The sequence below is a fragment of the Rhinolophus sinicus genome, chromosome 16 (genome assembly GCF_057876585.1).
Source record: "Rhinolophus sinicus isolate RSI-liver-muscle chromosome 16, RSI-T2T, whole genome shotgun sequence".
Lineage (NCBI taxonomy): Eukaryota > Metazoa > Chordata > Mammalia > Chiroptera > Rhinolophidae > Rhinolophus > Rhinolophus sinicus.
In genome coordinates, this window is record NC_142516.1 from 178,573,463 (window position 1) to 178,592,083 (window position 18,621).

At 34.5% G+C, this 18,621-nt stretch overlaps 1 protein-coding gene across 2 annotated transcripts in view; it reads left to right on the plus strand.

Moving 5' to 3' along the window:
- DIAPH3 (diaphanous related formin 3) overlaps positions 1-18,621 on the plus strand; it is a 437,995-nt gene that overhangs the window by 276,545 nt on the left and 142,829 nt on the right. For both annotated transcript variants that reach the window (XM_088792987.1, XM_088792988.1), the window contains 2 exons: positions 1,482-1,605; positions 9,740-9,905. In XM_088792987.1, coding sequence (XP_088649113.1) covers positions 1,482-1,605; positions 9,740-9,905 — 290 coding nt within the window. The remainder of the gene's footprint in view (positions 1-1,481; positions 1,606-9,739; positions 9,906-18,621) is intronic.

Below are 18,621 nucleotides of genomic sequence, written 5' to 3' on the forward strand. Positions count from 1 at the left end.
ACATAATGTGGTTGTATGGCTTACAAACTCTTCTAAGCACATATTCATTGACAGCAAGATATATGGGGGACATGAGTTTAATCAATTGAATTAATTAATGCCTTAAACGTTGTTGTGATAGAACACTTTGTGCACTCTATTCTCGGAGTTATTGTCTCAATTTTAAGGATCACAGAAAGGGGAAACAAGTAGCAAAAAACTATAGAGAAAATATACACCATTATAACTTGGACTGGCTTCACTACAGTGGGAGCCAAAGGTTAAAGTACCATCACTCTTTAGGCATAAACAGCAATTAGATGTGACTGAAAAGTTCAGTTTTTGGGCTCATTAAACATTGTATCTGACAGTTAGCTTGCTAATTGTGTTTACAACAAAATAAGGTTTTCTTAACAGCTATAAATATGTTAGAACAGCAAATGTTATTTTGTGTACAGGTAGTTCAAAAACAAAAAAAACTCCATATTCTTATGCAATAACATTTCTCATGCCTCCCTTCTATTCCATTCTTTGGAACCAAGGTTGTAAACCATAATTTTGTTTTGTTTTGTTTTTATAACACAATCCCATTTGGTTGGGCAATTAGGTTGCTTTCAAGGATATTCTCATCCTCACAGATGAAACATGACTTACACCTCTTCCTCAGGATTAATTTGAAGTCTGAAAATGCTTAAGAACCTAGAATTATTATATGTATTTTTTAATATATTCACATTAGTGGGAGTCAAGAGAAGTTTTAAATAAAATTTATTTGTACCTAAAGCAAATATCCAAAAGTTTGGTTTGAGCCACTATTTCTTCTTTATGTATTGTTCATTCTTTTTCTGATATATCATCTAAGATTGACTATGCAAAAATATTAGAAAGTAATAGTTAATGTCTGTCTTGCTGGGTGGCATACTGAGCGCTTTAGTGCCTTCTTTACCGTTTGTTCCTTCATGTGCATTGAGAGCAACTATAAGTCAAAGAAGGAAAGTCTTTATGAGATAACAAACACGCATTGTGCTTCATTCCTCTTGTAGACCAGCTTGGACAATAGAGAACACTTTCCCCCATCATCTTCGTGTACGCACTGTTCCCTCTCAAACAGATCATGATTTTGAAAAATGCTAAATTATATTGATCTAGGTTTAATTTTTAAAATATAGTGTTTCTTTGCCTCTGTATCTGAACGGACTAATTATTTTCACAGGGCTCAAGAGCGCTGGTTTTAAACAAAACCTTTCTTAAAAGTGTTTGTTCATATGAGCATTTTTTAAATTTCATCTAATGTCTTAAAGACCCATACTAATTTCCTTTATGCCTGATTTTGAAAATTGAAAGGTTTAAAAAAATAGAGTGAAATTTACCTTTCCTTTATTATAGTGAATGTTCTTACTTTAATATTGTAAGGTTTTCACAAATGTTTTGTTTCTAGAGTGTTTTACCTTTTATATATTATAATTTTGTCCTTTCAAGGCATTTAATATACTCTCTTTTAGTCTCTGTAGAAACGCTGGAAAAGAATTTGAAGCAGATGGGAAGGCAGCTTCAACAGCTTGAGAAAAATTTGGAAACCTTTCCCCCTCCTGAGGACTTGCATGATAAGTTCGTGACAAAGATGTCCATATCCTTTTGATATCTAAGTAACTTAAGTTACTCGTCAACTAGAATTGCAAATTATTTGATGTTTCAAGTACACTTGCATAACCAGAGATCATTCTATAGTACCAAATTATAGGTTTAACCTCTGCCATCTTGCAGGGAAATTTATCAACGTGCTTATCTATCAATAATACAGAAATGTATTTTATTGTGTTCAATTTTTTTCCTTTATATCAACTTGGATGATATTTTTCACTCATTTTTTTCCTTCCAAATGCCCTGTTTCCTTCTGATGTTAGTGGTAAATTGGAAAAACATGAAAACTCAATTTGAGAAAGTTTGAGTTCAACATCATGATGTGACTTAGGTGTTTTGAAATGTTTCATCGCTTCTCGGCCTTTTGGCTAAGATCAAGTGAAATGTTTCAGAAAGCAGATAAAGACTTTGTAAATTGGTGTGAAGAGTAAGCTTAATTTCAAGGGTTGGTATATATTAACAATTAATTCATTCTCCAGAAACTTTATTTTCTTTGGAAATGCTACATAGTTCCATCATCAAAATTGAGTTTGTAACAATCACTTCTTGTGCAGGTATTCTCTAAATCCAAAATAGAATTGAGACATATATGTGTGTGTGTGTGTGTATATATATTTTATATATACAGAGGGTGCCAAAAAAAATGTATGCACAGTTTAAGGTAAAATCTTTATCTCATATATATATAAATAAAATTATATATATATAAAATTACATATATATAAAATCTCAAATATATACAATTTTGTATATGTCTAGGTATAGATATATACAAAATTAATAGCATGAGGCTTGTGTCCTGCTTAATTTAAGGTTTCTTTTGAATTTCAATTATCTTTGGTTTCACTAACTTTGTGGCTTAATCCCTAATGAGTAATTGAAGTAATAAACTTTATTTCCTGAAACTAATGTTGAGTTGCTTTGCAAACCATTCTGTGAAATTAGAGACTGATATCTTTGTGTTATAATAAAGTATTACTATTCTGCATTATTAAAATCCCATGTGGACTTCAGAATTGTATGTGAAAGGATAACCCACTTTTAAAATGAGCTCTTATAAATAGACACTCCTAATATTTTAAACTGAGTTACTTGAAATAAAATAACTACTTTTCCTGTTTCTATCGCTTCTCCCCTGAGATTTGCCAAATCACAAAATTATTATTTGACTTGTCATAGATTTTATTGTATAATCTTTCAGCTTAATTGTGAATTAGTTCAATTTTAGCTTTCTTTACTTTATCTTTTGGGAAACATCATAAAAATGCACTCCAGCAACAATCAATTCAGGCTAATGTGTTTGTTTCCTTTCGTGTCTTTCCTCCTCATCTAGTTTCTTCTTTTATGAGGCATGGCGCCATTATCACGGCAGTGGAGATGGATTTTTTTTTTTTTTTAAACTAAGGATAAAGTCTATATTTGTTCATCAAAAATATATTTTGCAGTACCTTCTCATTTGGCAAAGTATGCTTTTTAAAACTAGATTTGTTATTGCAGAGTTTTAGTAGTTTTACCATTCTTAGCTTTTTTCCTCAATCATTTTATCATGTTAAAATATTCATATGTAACAGTCTATTTTAATCATTAAGTACTGTTAACTGACGTATTGTTATTGTTCCCTATATAGAAAGCAGTTTAGAAAAGATTTTGCTTGCATACAGTTTCTGGTAATACATTGTGAGTGTACTAATTATGACGGGCAGGTCTCTGGAACATACAATGTCAGATAAATCCCTGAGCTTAGAGTTGAGTCCTGCTCAGCAGACGATCTCGGGACCTATCAATACTTGTATTCATATGACACAAGAAGCTGAGTGATGTTGGCTTCTTAAAAGGTATGCATCTCATAAAAAGCAACTAGCAGGAAATCAGAAACAGGAAAGATGATGCTTTGTTGAGAACAATTTTTCACTCTGAGTACAATTATACTCCATGGGCATGAAAGCTACTACATCCTGTCGCTAAATATCACAACCTAGCAGCCTCTAATGAACTGATTAGCATTCATGTATCTCTTGGAAGTCAGATATATGAACAGTTGGTGCACTTTGCTATTGACAAAGCTGATGATCATAAATATTCTTTGCAGAGATTAGATTGCTTTTCCTCTTAGATATATTAGTTTCAAAGTAATTATATCACTCATTGCAAAACTTTGTTTACTTTAATTAGGACTGACAACAAGTCAGATCTTGAATATTAAATGCATTTATACAGATCTTATTAAAATGGCAAATTGTGAGCTTCTTAGATCTTAGAAAGTAGAAAAATTTGGAAACCAAAATGCACAATGAATAAAAATGTATTCAGCTAAAGTGTGGGTTATTAATGCTCAGAATTTTAAGTTTTCATGCTTATTAGTTGAAGCATGAAATATTTATCTCAAATATTTCCAATTCTGAAAGGCTATGTGTTATATCCAAGATGTTAAGATATAGTTTTACAAGGAGATATTTAGTGTAAATGATCATAATTTAGTGAACTATTCAATAATATGTTAATCAAATTGTCTTAAATTATGATATGATTTTGTTATTATATGAAATGTCACTAATAGCATTCAATTATAGTATATTGTATTTTTATTTTTCCGTACCCCCTCTTTCTTTACATTCACTTCTTAATATAAAAAATGTGAATTTAACCCATCCTTTAAAAGGCATGTACAATTATTTCATACATATCACGTTGACTTTTAGTAATTATTATGTTAGTTTCTAATTCCTAAGCCTGGTCAGAAATATAATTAGTGTTGAATAGTTCCATGGTAAATATTTGCTTGAAAAATGCATAACACAAATTCAAGGCGAGGTCACTAATATTGTTACATACAAACTATTATGTGTGAGGTGTTCATACATACTTATTAAATTGTTTTTAGTGATAAAATTAAGAAAATGCCAGAATTTGTGTCATGCAGTGATTGTTCCTTTCTTTTGACCTTTAAATTCTGGAATATCTCTTATTTTAAGGGGGGGTGGGAAGTCCTAGAGCATTGCTCCTGAGATTCTCCTTGCACAAACCTTAATCTTTCAATTTTCTTCTCATCCCCCCCAAGATTCTTAGAGAAAATCATCTTGCTAGCCATTTATATATTTTTGTATTTATCACAATTCGTGTAACAAGTTACTTGACTCTTTTCTATGTTATAGTCCTTAAATTTCTTCATTACAATCCTGCTTTGTTTTTGCACTTTCTTTTTTGTTGTTCCACTATAGCAATGTTTTAGTCTCTTCTGAAATTACAATATAGATGCTAAGACATCTCAATATAAATTCCTTGAGAGAAAGACTTACATTTTATCTATATTCCACACCGCATAAAGTATAGCATTTTTCAGGTAAAGGAACTCAATGCATTTTTATTTAATTGAACTATGGTTAGGAAGTAAAATGGAAGAGTGGAATGGATGAAATATAAACTTGTATAATAATACATGATCCATTTGCAAGAGTGAGAAGTTGGGTAATTGGGTGATTTGTAAGAGCAGATTTTTATTATATTGAATTAGTCTCCCTCCTTCCTTTTTTTTTCTCTCCTGCCCATCTTCCATTAACCGATTCTTAACAATCTTTTAAGATGTGGGTTAAAATATCCTGCACCCCATCCTTTATGAATCTTCAAATTTATATTGATCTTTTCCTTCTCTAAAGTCTCATTACACTCACTAAGGTTGTTACAGAACTTGGTGTCACTGCTGTTTTACAATCATGCCTCAGTTGTTTCTGTCAATGTCACCTTCTTCTTAGCCAGACTTGCCTGGCTACCCAACATAAATTAGCCTCTGTCACTCTGTGTAACATCACAAAATGTCATTTCCTTCATCATCACTGTTGGAATATCTCATTCATTAACTTCTTTATCTGTCACCACATTCTAGAATGTTTGTTTCATACAAACAGGATCTTTGATTACCTTGTTAACTGCTACTGTCTTCCCTCCTGCCTGGAAGAGGGGCATGCAGTGGAGTTCAGTGAATACTTATAGATTGGCCGGCTGACTGGCTGGATCCTGGGTACTTAAGAAGATCTATAAAAGGTATCAGACGTGTAAGGCTCATTGAAGCTGATCCCTCTCAGATGTGTTAAGGGACGTAGTAGATGTATGTGGTAGGGGAAGTATAATAATGAGGGCAAAGCATAAGAATAAATGGAGACAATGCTCGTGCCGGGTGGTTTGGGAGGGAGCAGTACTTGCTGACTAGGAGTTGAATCCCACGTCTTCCTCTTGCTACGTGGTTAGCCAACACTGTTTGTGGCTCAGCGCCTGTGCACACGCATCTGGTTGTCAATACACTTTTCAAATGGGAGGATTACAGATAAAAATTCACAAAAATTTGGCCTGAGTCCTGGTAAAGGAATAGAAAATAGATTTCATAAAACATCAGGTAATTGGAAAAATATCAATATTTTTATAATGAATTTTATCAAATGTTTATTTTGTTGAGTAGCTCACCTATGTCTTTAAACTCTGTACATACATAGGACTTTATGCTGGAGAAACAACAAAGCCTTCCTGCTACTTAGACGAGCATTACTTTTATCTGCAGTTCAACAGTTGGCACAAGAACACCTGTGTTTGTTTTTCCTTTTGGGTGATGGTGATGATTTTTTTGTCTAAATGTTTTACCATCCCTTAATGAGTGGCCCCTCAGGGATGACATAGAGTGCCTCGTTAATGTAACTGTATTCCATTGTATTCCATTGTATCAGACAATCATTTTAAACTTCTGAGAATTTGGCTATTTCTAAAAGTGTCTTAGTTTAATCACAGTTTTACCATTCTTGTGGGTAATTCCAGTTATTCAACTCTCCGCTTCATTTTGGGGGGGAACAAATTGTTTCATAGATAATTATAGGAAAATTAATTTATAAAGCTCTCCAACTGTTAGAATAACACCATGTAATTCCCATGGTTTTGGCTCTTCCTTGGTCTTCTTCCCATCACATCTCTTAATAGAGTTGTATTATTTTTATTAAGTAAGCCCAGGCATATTTCTGGTGTTCCATTAACTTTTGATTCCTACCTGAAAATCCAAAAAAAGGTTATTGGATAATACTTACAGCTTTATTTTGTCCTATTTACCAAATTGATTCTTGAGAACAGGCGTATTCCCAGGTATTAGAATAAAATTGTGAGGATTTGTGTAGTATCTGTTGCTAAAGTTCAAAGCCTTAAAGCAGTAATGGGGCAGAAAAGCAGTAGCTGTAGAATAATATAATTAGAAATACCCACCAAACTAGTATAACCTATTGTCCAAGATAACTACTATTCAGGGCATCTGTTAGCTCTTCATATTACATCCAAATTGTGTGTGTGTGTTTGTGTGTGTGTGTGTGTGCGCGTGCGTGCACATACACGTGCAATTTTATGAATAGAGCGTTCCATGACTTTCATTAGACTTTTGAGGGGGACTGTTACCCTCCCTGCCAAAGCTTAAGAATGATGACACTAGAGTAAACTAAGTAATTGGCACCAATATAATTGTACATGATTAAACTTGATACAGCTATGAAGGTGGAGCACCGCCTGTAGAGAAGGGGCTGACGAGCAGAGGTGACCATCCCCCAGAAATGGGGTCAGAACAGAGCACTACTATGGAGTTGGACTAGAAGGGGAAAACTCACAGCGTCATTCCAGAAGAGTACAATAGACTACAAATGCTATATGTAGTCAGTGGGGAAAAAAAGATCACTCGTAGGTCTAGAGATTAGATCAGAGGGGTTCATGTAAGAAGAATTGAATGAAGCCTTAACTACTACGTTTAGACATGCAAAGGCAGAAAACAATTTCTCTTTTAGACAGGAGTTAAGGATATATAAATAACCTGTGTGGATATAGTCTCTATCTGGGACATAAATAATTTTAGGCGGGAGTTTATAGATTGGATAGATAAACCAATGTTGATTTCTAAACTTGCTAGGTAAATGAAGGAATGATTATGTCACAGTCCAAATGAATCACCCTATGTTCCATTTCGTGATAGTTTCTGAATGCATTTCAAATGTTTTTATTTATATAAATTCACTTACAAGATTTCATGAATATGGGTATTTCATAATACCTGTCATGTGTGACTACATTGTTATGATTTCTTGTGACTTTGTGATTTGACTATTTATGCAAAATCTTTTCTTCATCTAAGAATTAAACAATGATACCACATATAATAACATTAATCTCTGTTGCTCTTATAATCTAGAGTCTAGAAAGTGTAAGGAGGCATTTTGCTATTCAGTTGAATATAAACTGAGCCACAAAAAAGATCGATAGATTTTCTTAAGGACATTAAAAAACTTTCAGTTCTTGCATTAGAATCCAGACTCCATACATACTAGTCTATTCTTTCTTCTAAATGACTGTATACAGAAGGTGCCAAAACAATGTATACACATGACTTGTATTCATCTTCTGTTACTGGTATATAGCAAATATTACAATTTTAATACATTTTTTTCCCTTTCTTAAAATGTGTATACATTGTTTTGGCACCCTGGGTATGTAAAACTAAGCAGAAAATAGTATGAAGAAACATGGGCAGAGAAGGGAATAGGTAACCTGTGGATTGACTGTAGACATGGGTACAGGTGACTTGTGATTGGCTGAGATACCTCTGTTCCTTTTAGGGAGGTTGAGTTCTAATTATCAGAATTCTTCTAAGCCCCTTGGATACACCATTTGTCTTGCAGCAGTGTTGCCTGTTTCATCTTTGGTCTTTTTTCCCCCCCTTAAAATGAAGGACCTGGATCAGTTTCCTTATTTTATCCTATACTGGGAAACCCTCTGAATAGAGGAACCATATCTTTTTGACATTGTGGAAAAGTTTTTTTTTGTAGATGTAAACGTTCCATTTTTGGTTTCTTTCTCTTGGTCTGAATGTAGTTATTTTGTTGCTGAGTTTTTAAGAAAAGTGGTGTGCTAATGTCTGTTTATCCTTTGGGTCAGTCAGAGATGATAAGATGACATCAGTAAGTTTAATTCTGTTATGTTCCATTTCTTTAAATGTCCCAATTTAAACGAGCCATAGACAATTGTGATCGATGCTCTTAAGGAGTCATCTTTTCAGAATGTGGTGTGGTGATTTTATATCTGACTGCATCAGCAATTTGTCACACCACCAGGGAATTCTATGGTTTGTTTAAAAAATGTGTTCTAATGCCACTAGCACATTCACATTAAGTCAGTTTTCTCAGTCTGTATGTACCTGAACTAAGTTGTTATAAATGAGAAGAAAACGTGTGTGTGTGTGTGTGTGTGTGTGTGAGAGAGAGAGAGAGAGAGAGAGAGAGAGAGAGAGAGAGAGAGAGAGAGAGAGATTATTATTTTAAGTCAGATAATGCATAGGAGAAACTAGATACCAGTTTTCCAAAGAAGTTAAAACATGAATTTACTTATATAATATATGAGTTAGAAGTTTTTAATGTACTTAGTTTTGATGTACTTAGTTTTGATTGCGTTTGGAACCTAAAATAAAGCTTAAAATGTTTAAGTGGGCAATAATAATACCAACTACTTATAGGTACTATTAAATGCCATTCATTTTTCTAATAACTTTGCAAGTATTAGGTCATTTAGTTCTCACAACAGCTCTACAAGATCGGTGATATTATTCCCATTTTACAGGTGAGGAAATTGTGGCACATAGATGAAAGCATCTGCCCACAGGTGTGGTGCTGCCCAGTGTAGAAGATAGACATGGACCCCAGGTTATCCAAAACAACCGCTTTAATGCCTATGTTAGTGATTTCAGTATCATCAAATGTACTCAATTGCAACCACTGAACTGTAGTTTTAAATCGTATTCCATGATCTGAATAATACAGATAGGAAAATTGGAAGAAAATTTTCCTTGTATTCAATTGTAAAAGAGAAATATTAAATATATGAATGTTTAACTTCTGTGATAATTTTGCCAGAGTTAATTACAAGTTGAGTTTGTGATTTCATCACTGTACAGTATAGACTGAATCGTAAGAATTACTTTTAGAGGGAATTTTGGCATTTCAGAGTTATGTACTAATAGCTAACAATTGAAACACTGGACTTACAGGGTTTGGTGTTTGTTGTTTTTCCTAAAGCATTGTTTTTTTAAATTTTAGAATCCCTTAACTATAATATACAGCTTTGTTATCAGTGCAAAGGAACAATATGAGAAACTTTCCAAGTTACATGAAAACCTGGAAAAGCTGTACCACAGCATAATGGCGTACTACGCCCTTGATGTGAAGAAGGTGTCTGTGGAAGAGTTTTTGACAGACTTGAATAACTTCAGAACCACATTCATGGTATGTTAAAATTTTTAATATAATTGTTTTTAAAAGTATCTGTATCCATACTATCTCATCTGGTGTTACTTTCACTCCATTACGTCATTCCACTCCTGTTGCCTGAAGTAGAACCTACCTTTTATGATTGAAAGTTAGCTTTCAAAATTTCAGATTTTAAATCTATTGAAAAATGTGTGGTTTGTACTCTTTTTGGCCTTTGGAACATTAAGCTGTAATCAGAAATTTTGATTGAAAAAATGACAGATTCTAAAGTTTTTCATAAAGACTCCCTCCTGGCTGATTACAGAGCACTTCTGTAATAAGTTTTAGGCTACGAATTTCTTTCTTTATACATAAGATCAACTTGTATTTTGGGGTATAATTTTACCAAATTCTGTGTAGCTCTTATGAAGCTTTCTTTCCTTTTCTTTTCTTAATGCATTGCACAATAAGCTACCTGCGATCTGCCTTTGAATGGATTTTACATTCCTACGGTTTCCTTTACGTACTTTAATAGGGAGGTCAGGTATTTGATGTGGAATCCTTTCATTTAGGCATTAAAAAGATCTTTTGAAAAATATTAGCTGATTAGATGGGGGAAAAAAACCACACACATATTAAAGTGAGAAAGCATTGTTGCCTCCCTAGGAAACGGGTGATACATTTCTATGATGAAAACCTATGTTATTCTTAGTAGATGGGTAAGTCATTTCTGTATTTCAGCAGTTGTTTGGGGGGATTATAAAGTTTTTGAAGTGTAAAGGAATAAAAGGTTGAATTTAGAGTTATTCTTTTTCTTTTCTTTTCTTTCTTTCTTTTTTAATCTCAGGACTTTATTGCTGAATTTATTGGACTTGGTTGTAATCACTTAGTTATGATTAGATAACCTTTTAATAAAAAGGTAATATTTTAAAGGAAAACTAGTCTACAATAAATACACATTTTGCTCACAAATGCACAAATTCAGTTTATTTCCTCCACAAATTCAAAGTCATTCTTTAAATTATGTTTCCATACCAGAAATGAATTTTGATTATTAAATATATTTATTATGTGCCTGTGTGTGGAATGTATTATTATATTTTAATTTTTATAATGTTTTATGAGGCAACACGGCTTAGTGGAAGTAGCAAAAGCTTTGCAGTCTGAAAGAGCTAAGTTGGATTCCACACTAGTTATGTGACTGTGAACACTATATAACCTTCATGAGCCAAAGGGATGTCAATTCCTTTCTCATAAGAGAGCCTAAATACTAAAGGAGATAGTATGTGTTAAGTATTATCACTTTTGGCACATGGCTATTAATGTGCCAAAATAATTATTTTGCAGTAAAGAGTTAACTCAGCAAGCTGGGGTACTGGCCTTGGACTGGCTCCTGGGCGATCACCTGTAAGGCTTTGGAATATACTGCCTGATAAGGGTGTCTTTGTATACTTGGGACCTAGGGGCAAGCTAGATAGTTTATGCTAAAAATGTGACTTATGGTAAATACCTGTGTTTGTTCACCTGGGGCCCTGTGCCACACTGTGTCAGCTCCTCCTCTGTCTGGCTGGAGACTGAATAGCCAAGATCATTCATGTGGGAGGTTCTTGCCTGCAAGCCTGACCTCCCCAACAAAACCTCTTGACACCAGACTTGGGCAAGCTGTCCTGGTTGGCATCACTTCGTATATGTTGTCACATGTCATTGCTGGAATAATCAAACTCCACAGGGGAAGAAGAATTACAATTTTAATCTTCATCCTTTTGCTGTAGTAAACTAACAGTGAGTAAACATGTTTTCTGAGTTATTTAAGTCCTTCCAACAAATTATCAAACTTGAGGGTGGTCTTGGGGACCCCAGACACAGTTATGCATAAAAGTATAAAATGCATAATGAAATAATACCCATTGTTTATTAAGTATTTTCTGTTTTTAATCTTCTTAATAATTCTACATATTTTTACTGTTACCATCTCTTTGTGGCAAATGAAAACTGGGGCATATTGATGGAACATATCTAGCTCAATGTTACATAGGTAAAAATGGTGAGACTAGAATTTGAACCCATGCGGTCTTCCTCTAGAGCCTGTGCTCTTAAATGCTATGTCACACTGCCTCCCATTTTCTACAGCCTGTGTTGCATTTTACAAATGAGAAACAGCATTTCCTGAGGAGACCATGTACATATTGTTTGTAAGTGGTCGAATTGGGATTTGAATCCAAGTCGAATTCCAAATCTTCCTGAAATCTGGTAGGATTAAAGGATTTGGAGTGTTCTGGGGGTAAATTGGCATTTCTGTTATTAAGTGGTGATCAGAGGGAGAAAGTGTTTGAATGGAGAAGGGTTCAAAAAGGGAGGTAATGGAGTGAGAATACTCATGGGTCCTAGAAGTAGCTGGCTGCTAACACACACATATACACACACCCGCACACACAGTACTAAATTAAAACCATTACAGCTAAATATAAAAAAATATATATCTAAATTTGGAGAGGAAATTTTCTTTAAGATAAAAATAAGCCCAAAAAAGACTGGAAGGGAGTGCAATTTTGCACACATTTTATTGTTCTGTTCTTTCTGGTAAATGTGGTTATATAGCTTGAATATTAGACACTGTATCTTTAAAAATACTACAGTGACAGAAATTATTTGATGAATAAATGTCTTGTTTTGTCAGTCTTCTAATCTCTTAGGTTGCTATTTAATTCCGCACTGTTCAGCTTTGGAAACCACGTTAACTTCCCTGAGCCAGTAGGAAAATGTTAGCAGTAGATGTGGGACTTAATGTGTCGAAGGTCTTTTCTGGAAAGCACATTAATATAATAAACAAAAAAAGAAAAAAAAAAAAAATATATATATATATATATTTCTTTTTAGGACAATACTGTTAAAATATGTTTACATTGTTACTCAGTCCAGTGGCATTTGGGTATACTCCTGTGCATGAATGAGCAAAATTCGCCACAAAGTGGAGGTCCATTTTGTATTCCATGTAAGGAGCTGGAATCACTGTCCTCACTCTACCACACTTGTCTTCCACTCGCCATTTTCCATGGAATGTTTTTTCTCAAGTTCAAGCCACTCTCCGTGCTGTTCCATATGCCTGGAGCACTCCCTCCATGTTTGCCTGGCTAAATTATCGTACTCATCCATCTGATCTCTGCTCGGACTTCATTTCTTCTAGTAAGACCTGTGTCTATCTGTTTACCTTTGTGGCTCTAGTGTAATTCATGGCATATAATAAATACATAAATTTACTGAGTAACGGATGTTCCCATCTACAAGGATTGACATGATTTAATAGTTAACACATAGTACCAACTACGTGCCAAGTGCTACACTCGTTCATTTAATGCTTAACAACAATAAGATGTTATATGTGCACTGTTATTATTCCCATTTTACAGCCGAGGACACTGAGGCTTAGGGAGATCATAACTTGCCCGTTGTTACATAGCTGGCAAGTGACAGAGCTGAGATGCTAACCCCAGGAGTCTGGCTCCAGAGTCTGTGCTGTGTATGTCGGAACTCTGTCAACTTCTATTAAACATAACAGTTATGTCTAATAGACTAACAGGGCTAACTAGAAACCTACTCACGCACACCCCCACACCCTCCACCCCCAAAAAAGAATGTGGTCAGTTTTATTTTTAAAGTAATTCAGATGATGAATAAGTGATCCAAAAATGCTTGTTTTAGGATTACCCCAGATTTTAAACTTAAGCAGTTAATGACTGGCTCACTATTATTCAAAGCCCTTTACTATACTTCTGACTAATTCACACAGTCTCTCACAGGATTTCACAACTGTTAGGTACTAGGATCTCGCAACTAATTTGTATCGATACGTACAAAATGTTCTCCCTCTCTCTCACTCTTTCTCCCTCCTCCCTCTTTCTCCCTCCCCCTTTCTCTCTCTCTCCCTCCCTCCTCCCTGCTCTCTCAGCCTTTTTGTGATACCTAAAGGAGGAATATCTGTTCAGTCTGCTGCCTCAAGCCATATAGACCAAAGGGGTAAGTTTTATGATCGCGTCGCTTCCTATGGGAAGAGCTGTAATCCTTGTGATGGCAGGTTAACTCACCCCTTTTCTAGTTGTGGACTGTCACCTGGGAATTGGTTTTTTGCAGTTATTGTGTTAACAATCTACTTAATATAAGTAGTATGCTCCTTGGGAATGGTTTCTATCTAGAACTATTGATCAACTTCCAAGAAATAGGGGTAAGTTTACACTATACTTTTACTGAGCTTTATTTTTACTACCATCTATAACAGGACAAAACTAAAAACAGCTGCCACTGGTTGGTTGCTTCTTGACCTCTCACGTGCTTTGCATGTATCTCACTTGGCCTTCACGCTGTTATGAGATAGAGTGTTACCAGCGAGGCGGGCTGCGGGCAGGTAACCTCGGTGCCTTTGCAGAGGCCCTGCAGAATTGGTAGGGGCTAGAGTTTGCACGGAGGCCTGCCTGACTCTGAAACCTGGACTTTTTTTTTCTCTTTTTTTAACATTTCCAGTACACTGCTGCTCAGAGTGTTTGTAATAAAAGTCAAAATGTAATTTTCAAAAGGGTTGTTTTGATAACTTACGAGAGGGAATAGGCACGAGACATTATTTCCTCACCCCTGGATATAATAACCTTCTATTTACATTGATGGATTCATGATAGAAGAGTGTTTGCTGGTCTACTTTTATTTCAAAGCATACACGGTTCTCTTTTAAAATTAGAGGCCTATTAATGGCAGGGGTGAAGGTTACAGTAGAGAGTCAGCACCTTTCTATAATAGATTTTTATTTCCTGTAGGATTCACGTGAAGCATAAAGTTCAAATTGGAGGTAGTAGGTGGAAATATTTGAACTCACGCGATAGGCTGAGTAACCTGATGACCGACCAGCCGTCAAGCTTTACCGAATGAAATCCATGCTTTTAGTTGTACAGTGTTGCAAAACAATAATCATCGTTTTCCAGTCGTGACTGGTTTTAGTTATTACCAGTATACCTGCTATTAATAGAGATACCATGCTTTTAGGTTGAATTGAGCTCACTATGGAATTTTTGCTGGATCTTCTTAGAAATCCCTGTCTTACTTTATCTTATCCAAGAGCGGTAGTGTGTTCATGTTTGTCCTTTGAGTATAAATATAATTTTTGTGTCTTTCGTTGCTCACATGGCTTTGAAGCATAGTGTATGTTCTGGTCCCCCTTCCCATTCACATTCATATTATAGGATTTTGCTCAAACTGCTTTTACTTACTTAGGCCTGAATTACATGGTTTCTTCTCATGTCTTATCCGATGAGGCTTTCCTTTTTTATCACTGCAAGTTCTTGTGCTATTCTCTTTCTTTAACCAGAATTATTAGCACAGTGCAGCAGCGCTCTTAACTCCTTAAGCAAATTTCCTCTGACACCTTATTTATTTTGCTTCACTATCTAATCTTAGAGCAACATTTCTGAATACTTTCATCTATTAGGATTCTTGTTATTTCTCCCCTTTAGATAATATGTTTGAAAACAATTTTTCTATCAAATTAGACTTATTAAGATTCTCATTTTTTCCATTTTAATTAGATTACGTAACTTCTATGTAGACCCTCTGAGTTTGTAATTTCATATAGTCCTACAAAGAATTGATGTGATTATACTTAAAGAAGTCAGGCTTTTTGGTTCATGTAGTTTTTCTTCTGAGAACATGAAACTTTCTGTCAGGGTTTTGAAGTACTGAAAAGACCAGGAGACATCTTCATTTATAGTTTCTAAGACCCTGCATATTTGGGCACCCCATTTTAGGGTTAGTATTTCAAGGGCAACTGAAAGCAATCACTGTTGTAAAAGGAATTACTGTTGCACGCACCCAAGTGGGAGCCTTGTATGTTTTTTCTTTTTTGTCCCCTAGGTTTAGATATATAAAAGTGCAGAACTTTGCAGTTGTTATGTTCTAGTCCATAAAGTCCAGTCCGTTCCACCCTAAATTTGGTTTCCTACATACATGCCTCCCATCTGAATTTTGTGTGATGACCAAGAGAACGGATTCCTATTTCTTCAAATCTTAAGTGATTTATGAATTCTGCCTACAAGAAGCCTCATCCTCTTTGTTTGTTGTTAATGGTGATGTTTTGCTGTCTACATAATTATTGGGGAGACAGCATGACTGAGTGTGTCCACTCTGGCGTCAGAACACCCTGGGTGGTAGGACTGTGGGCGAGTTACTTACCTTACTGAGCCTCTGCTTCCTGTTAATAACAGCATGTGTTTCTTAGGGATGTTACGTTTTGAAGATCAAATGACATAATGCACGTATACCCTCATCTACAAAGAATTAGCAACATGGTAATTGTCACCTTTCCCATCTCATTATAACAGGAGTAATATTTTAAGTGTTTCATCCCTTTTTTATTTTACGTTTCCATATAGAATACTTTGAACTAAAGAGCTACCTATTTTTCATCGATAGTTCTGTCTTTATTTCTGCAAATTTGTTAGAGTTATGTTTCATCAAGTTAAAGATTTGTCATTCATGCTATTTGCAGACTTTAAGTTGATTTTTAGTTCATATCATTGAAATAACACTGTGTACTGAACAAATGTAAAATCCATTATAACTCATTTAATCGTCCTGCATGTGTCGATCAAATACAATTTATTCTTTTACTAAATACTCAGACTAAATAGTGATTTGCCAAACAAAAATGAATTCATCCAATGAGAGTGTATTTTTACCATATATCTGTATATCTATATCTATATATATCTATATATCTATATATCTATATATATCTATATATATATATATCTACCTCTCTCTCTCTTTCTCTCTCTCTCTCTCTCTCTCTCTCTCTCTCTCTCTCTCTCTCTCTCTCTCTCTCTCTCTCTCATACACACACATACACACACACACCCATAAAGGACAGCCAGAACAAAACTCATTTTGCCAAATCATTTAAATATACAAATTTGATGCTTATCAACTGTAAATGTCATTTCTGATGACTACCATGTAGACCAACTAGATGACTAACAGGAACTCCAAGTCATGAAGCATGTTCTGTGTGCCCTTGACTCAATGCATGTTAGCAGAGAAAATAAAATCATGTAAAAGTCCTGTGGTTGGATGTTGAGTCAACATATGTAATTATTATAGGACGTTTCTTCTATCCTTGCTTATTTTAGTGAGTTTACAACTTGAAAATTGTCTTCCTTGGCACCGTTATTCTGAAGCCATACTTGGAGGTGTAAAGCACTAAACCAAGAACAAATTAATATTCTAACCATAGGATCTTGTTTTCTTATCCTTGGTATCTGTTTATTTAAGGAATTAGATCAATTCTGGGTGCTGAATATTTTGGGCTTGCAACCTTGAAAATTAATTCAACTAGGTTCTTCTAATCTTTATTCTTTAGGCTGTTCACAATAAAAACACACCTAGGCTAATTGGTTTAATTTTTCTCTTTACTGATAAGATTTATTCTGACTATACATTGCTCAGAGGGATAATAAATGCATTTGACTGACAGGTTCTGTATGATTAAATGACTGGTAATTTGTATTTCCCTTTTACACTCTAAGTATTATGTTTGTTCACTGAAATAATATAGCAAAAGGTAAAGAGTGGATTATTCTAATACAATAACGAGAACAACAAGTGATTGAAATGGTGGGTAAAGAAACCAACTAAATAACTAATGCATAATCATAAGTATATTAATCTATGTAATTGAAATTGTAATACTAAACTAGTATTACACAAACAAAAATGATTAAGGTGGCATATTCTATGCGTATCAAATATACTCGTCTTGCTCATTGTGAATGAGAAAACAATAGTGGTTTAAACCTACTTTTTAATGTTTTGTTTTAAACATTACCAGGTTCACATGGAATATTGTGGGGTTTCAGTTAGATATTTTCCTTGAAGAGGTGTTGAGCAGTAACTTAAAAAAAAAATGCTGCCCTGTCACCATACCTACCTTAAAGCCCTATTCTTCATGGCTGCCTTCTTGTGCCTACCTCTGCCTTTATTTAACTTCACAATCGGGAGGTAAAAATAATTTATCACTTCAGAAAACAAGGGAAGGAACACATTTAATGGACAATCGAAGTCAACTTTGGGAAAACCTTAATTATGAACATTTCATACTTGATCTATTAAAGAAGTCATTGAATGGATTGAAATATCTCATTTATTTGAGAACTTTACAAAGTGGAGGAATTACAAACAAACAAACTCATAGCATAGTGATGAAGGGTCAGTAAGTCCCTGATGGGCTAATAAGTAATTTGTTGTTTCATCTGAGACTGACTTTACAATAAAGAGCAACTTGAATCTGAAAGTTTAATCATTAGCACCTGCACATCCTTTGGGACATTCTCAAAGGATGGTGTCCCATTTTCATAAGTTTCACGATCATAAAAAGTTTAATAACACCTTGTGTTGAATGTGAAGATGATGAATTGTTTGTGCCAGTGTATAGTATCTCATGCCTACCTATTCTCATTGATGACCTTTTTTATTGAATTTGGCAATACCAGAAAAATTAATTTGTTTAATTTTTATCATCTAGATTTTTTTCTAAAGCATCTACCTTTTAATTATTGCAAATATCGGTTTCTAAGAAAAAAACGTGTTTTCTATGATGTAGTTATAATCCATTGTTTATTTTTTGCATGTGGAGGGAACTTTTATTAGTTACAAAAGAAATAATTTTGATGGAAAACTGACAAGTAGATCACTTTTAAAAAATATTCTTAAAGACTTT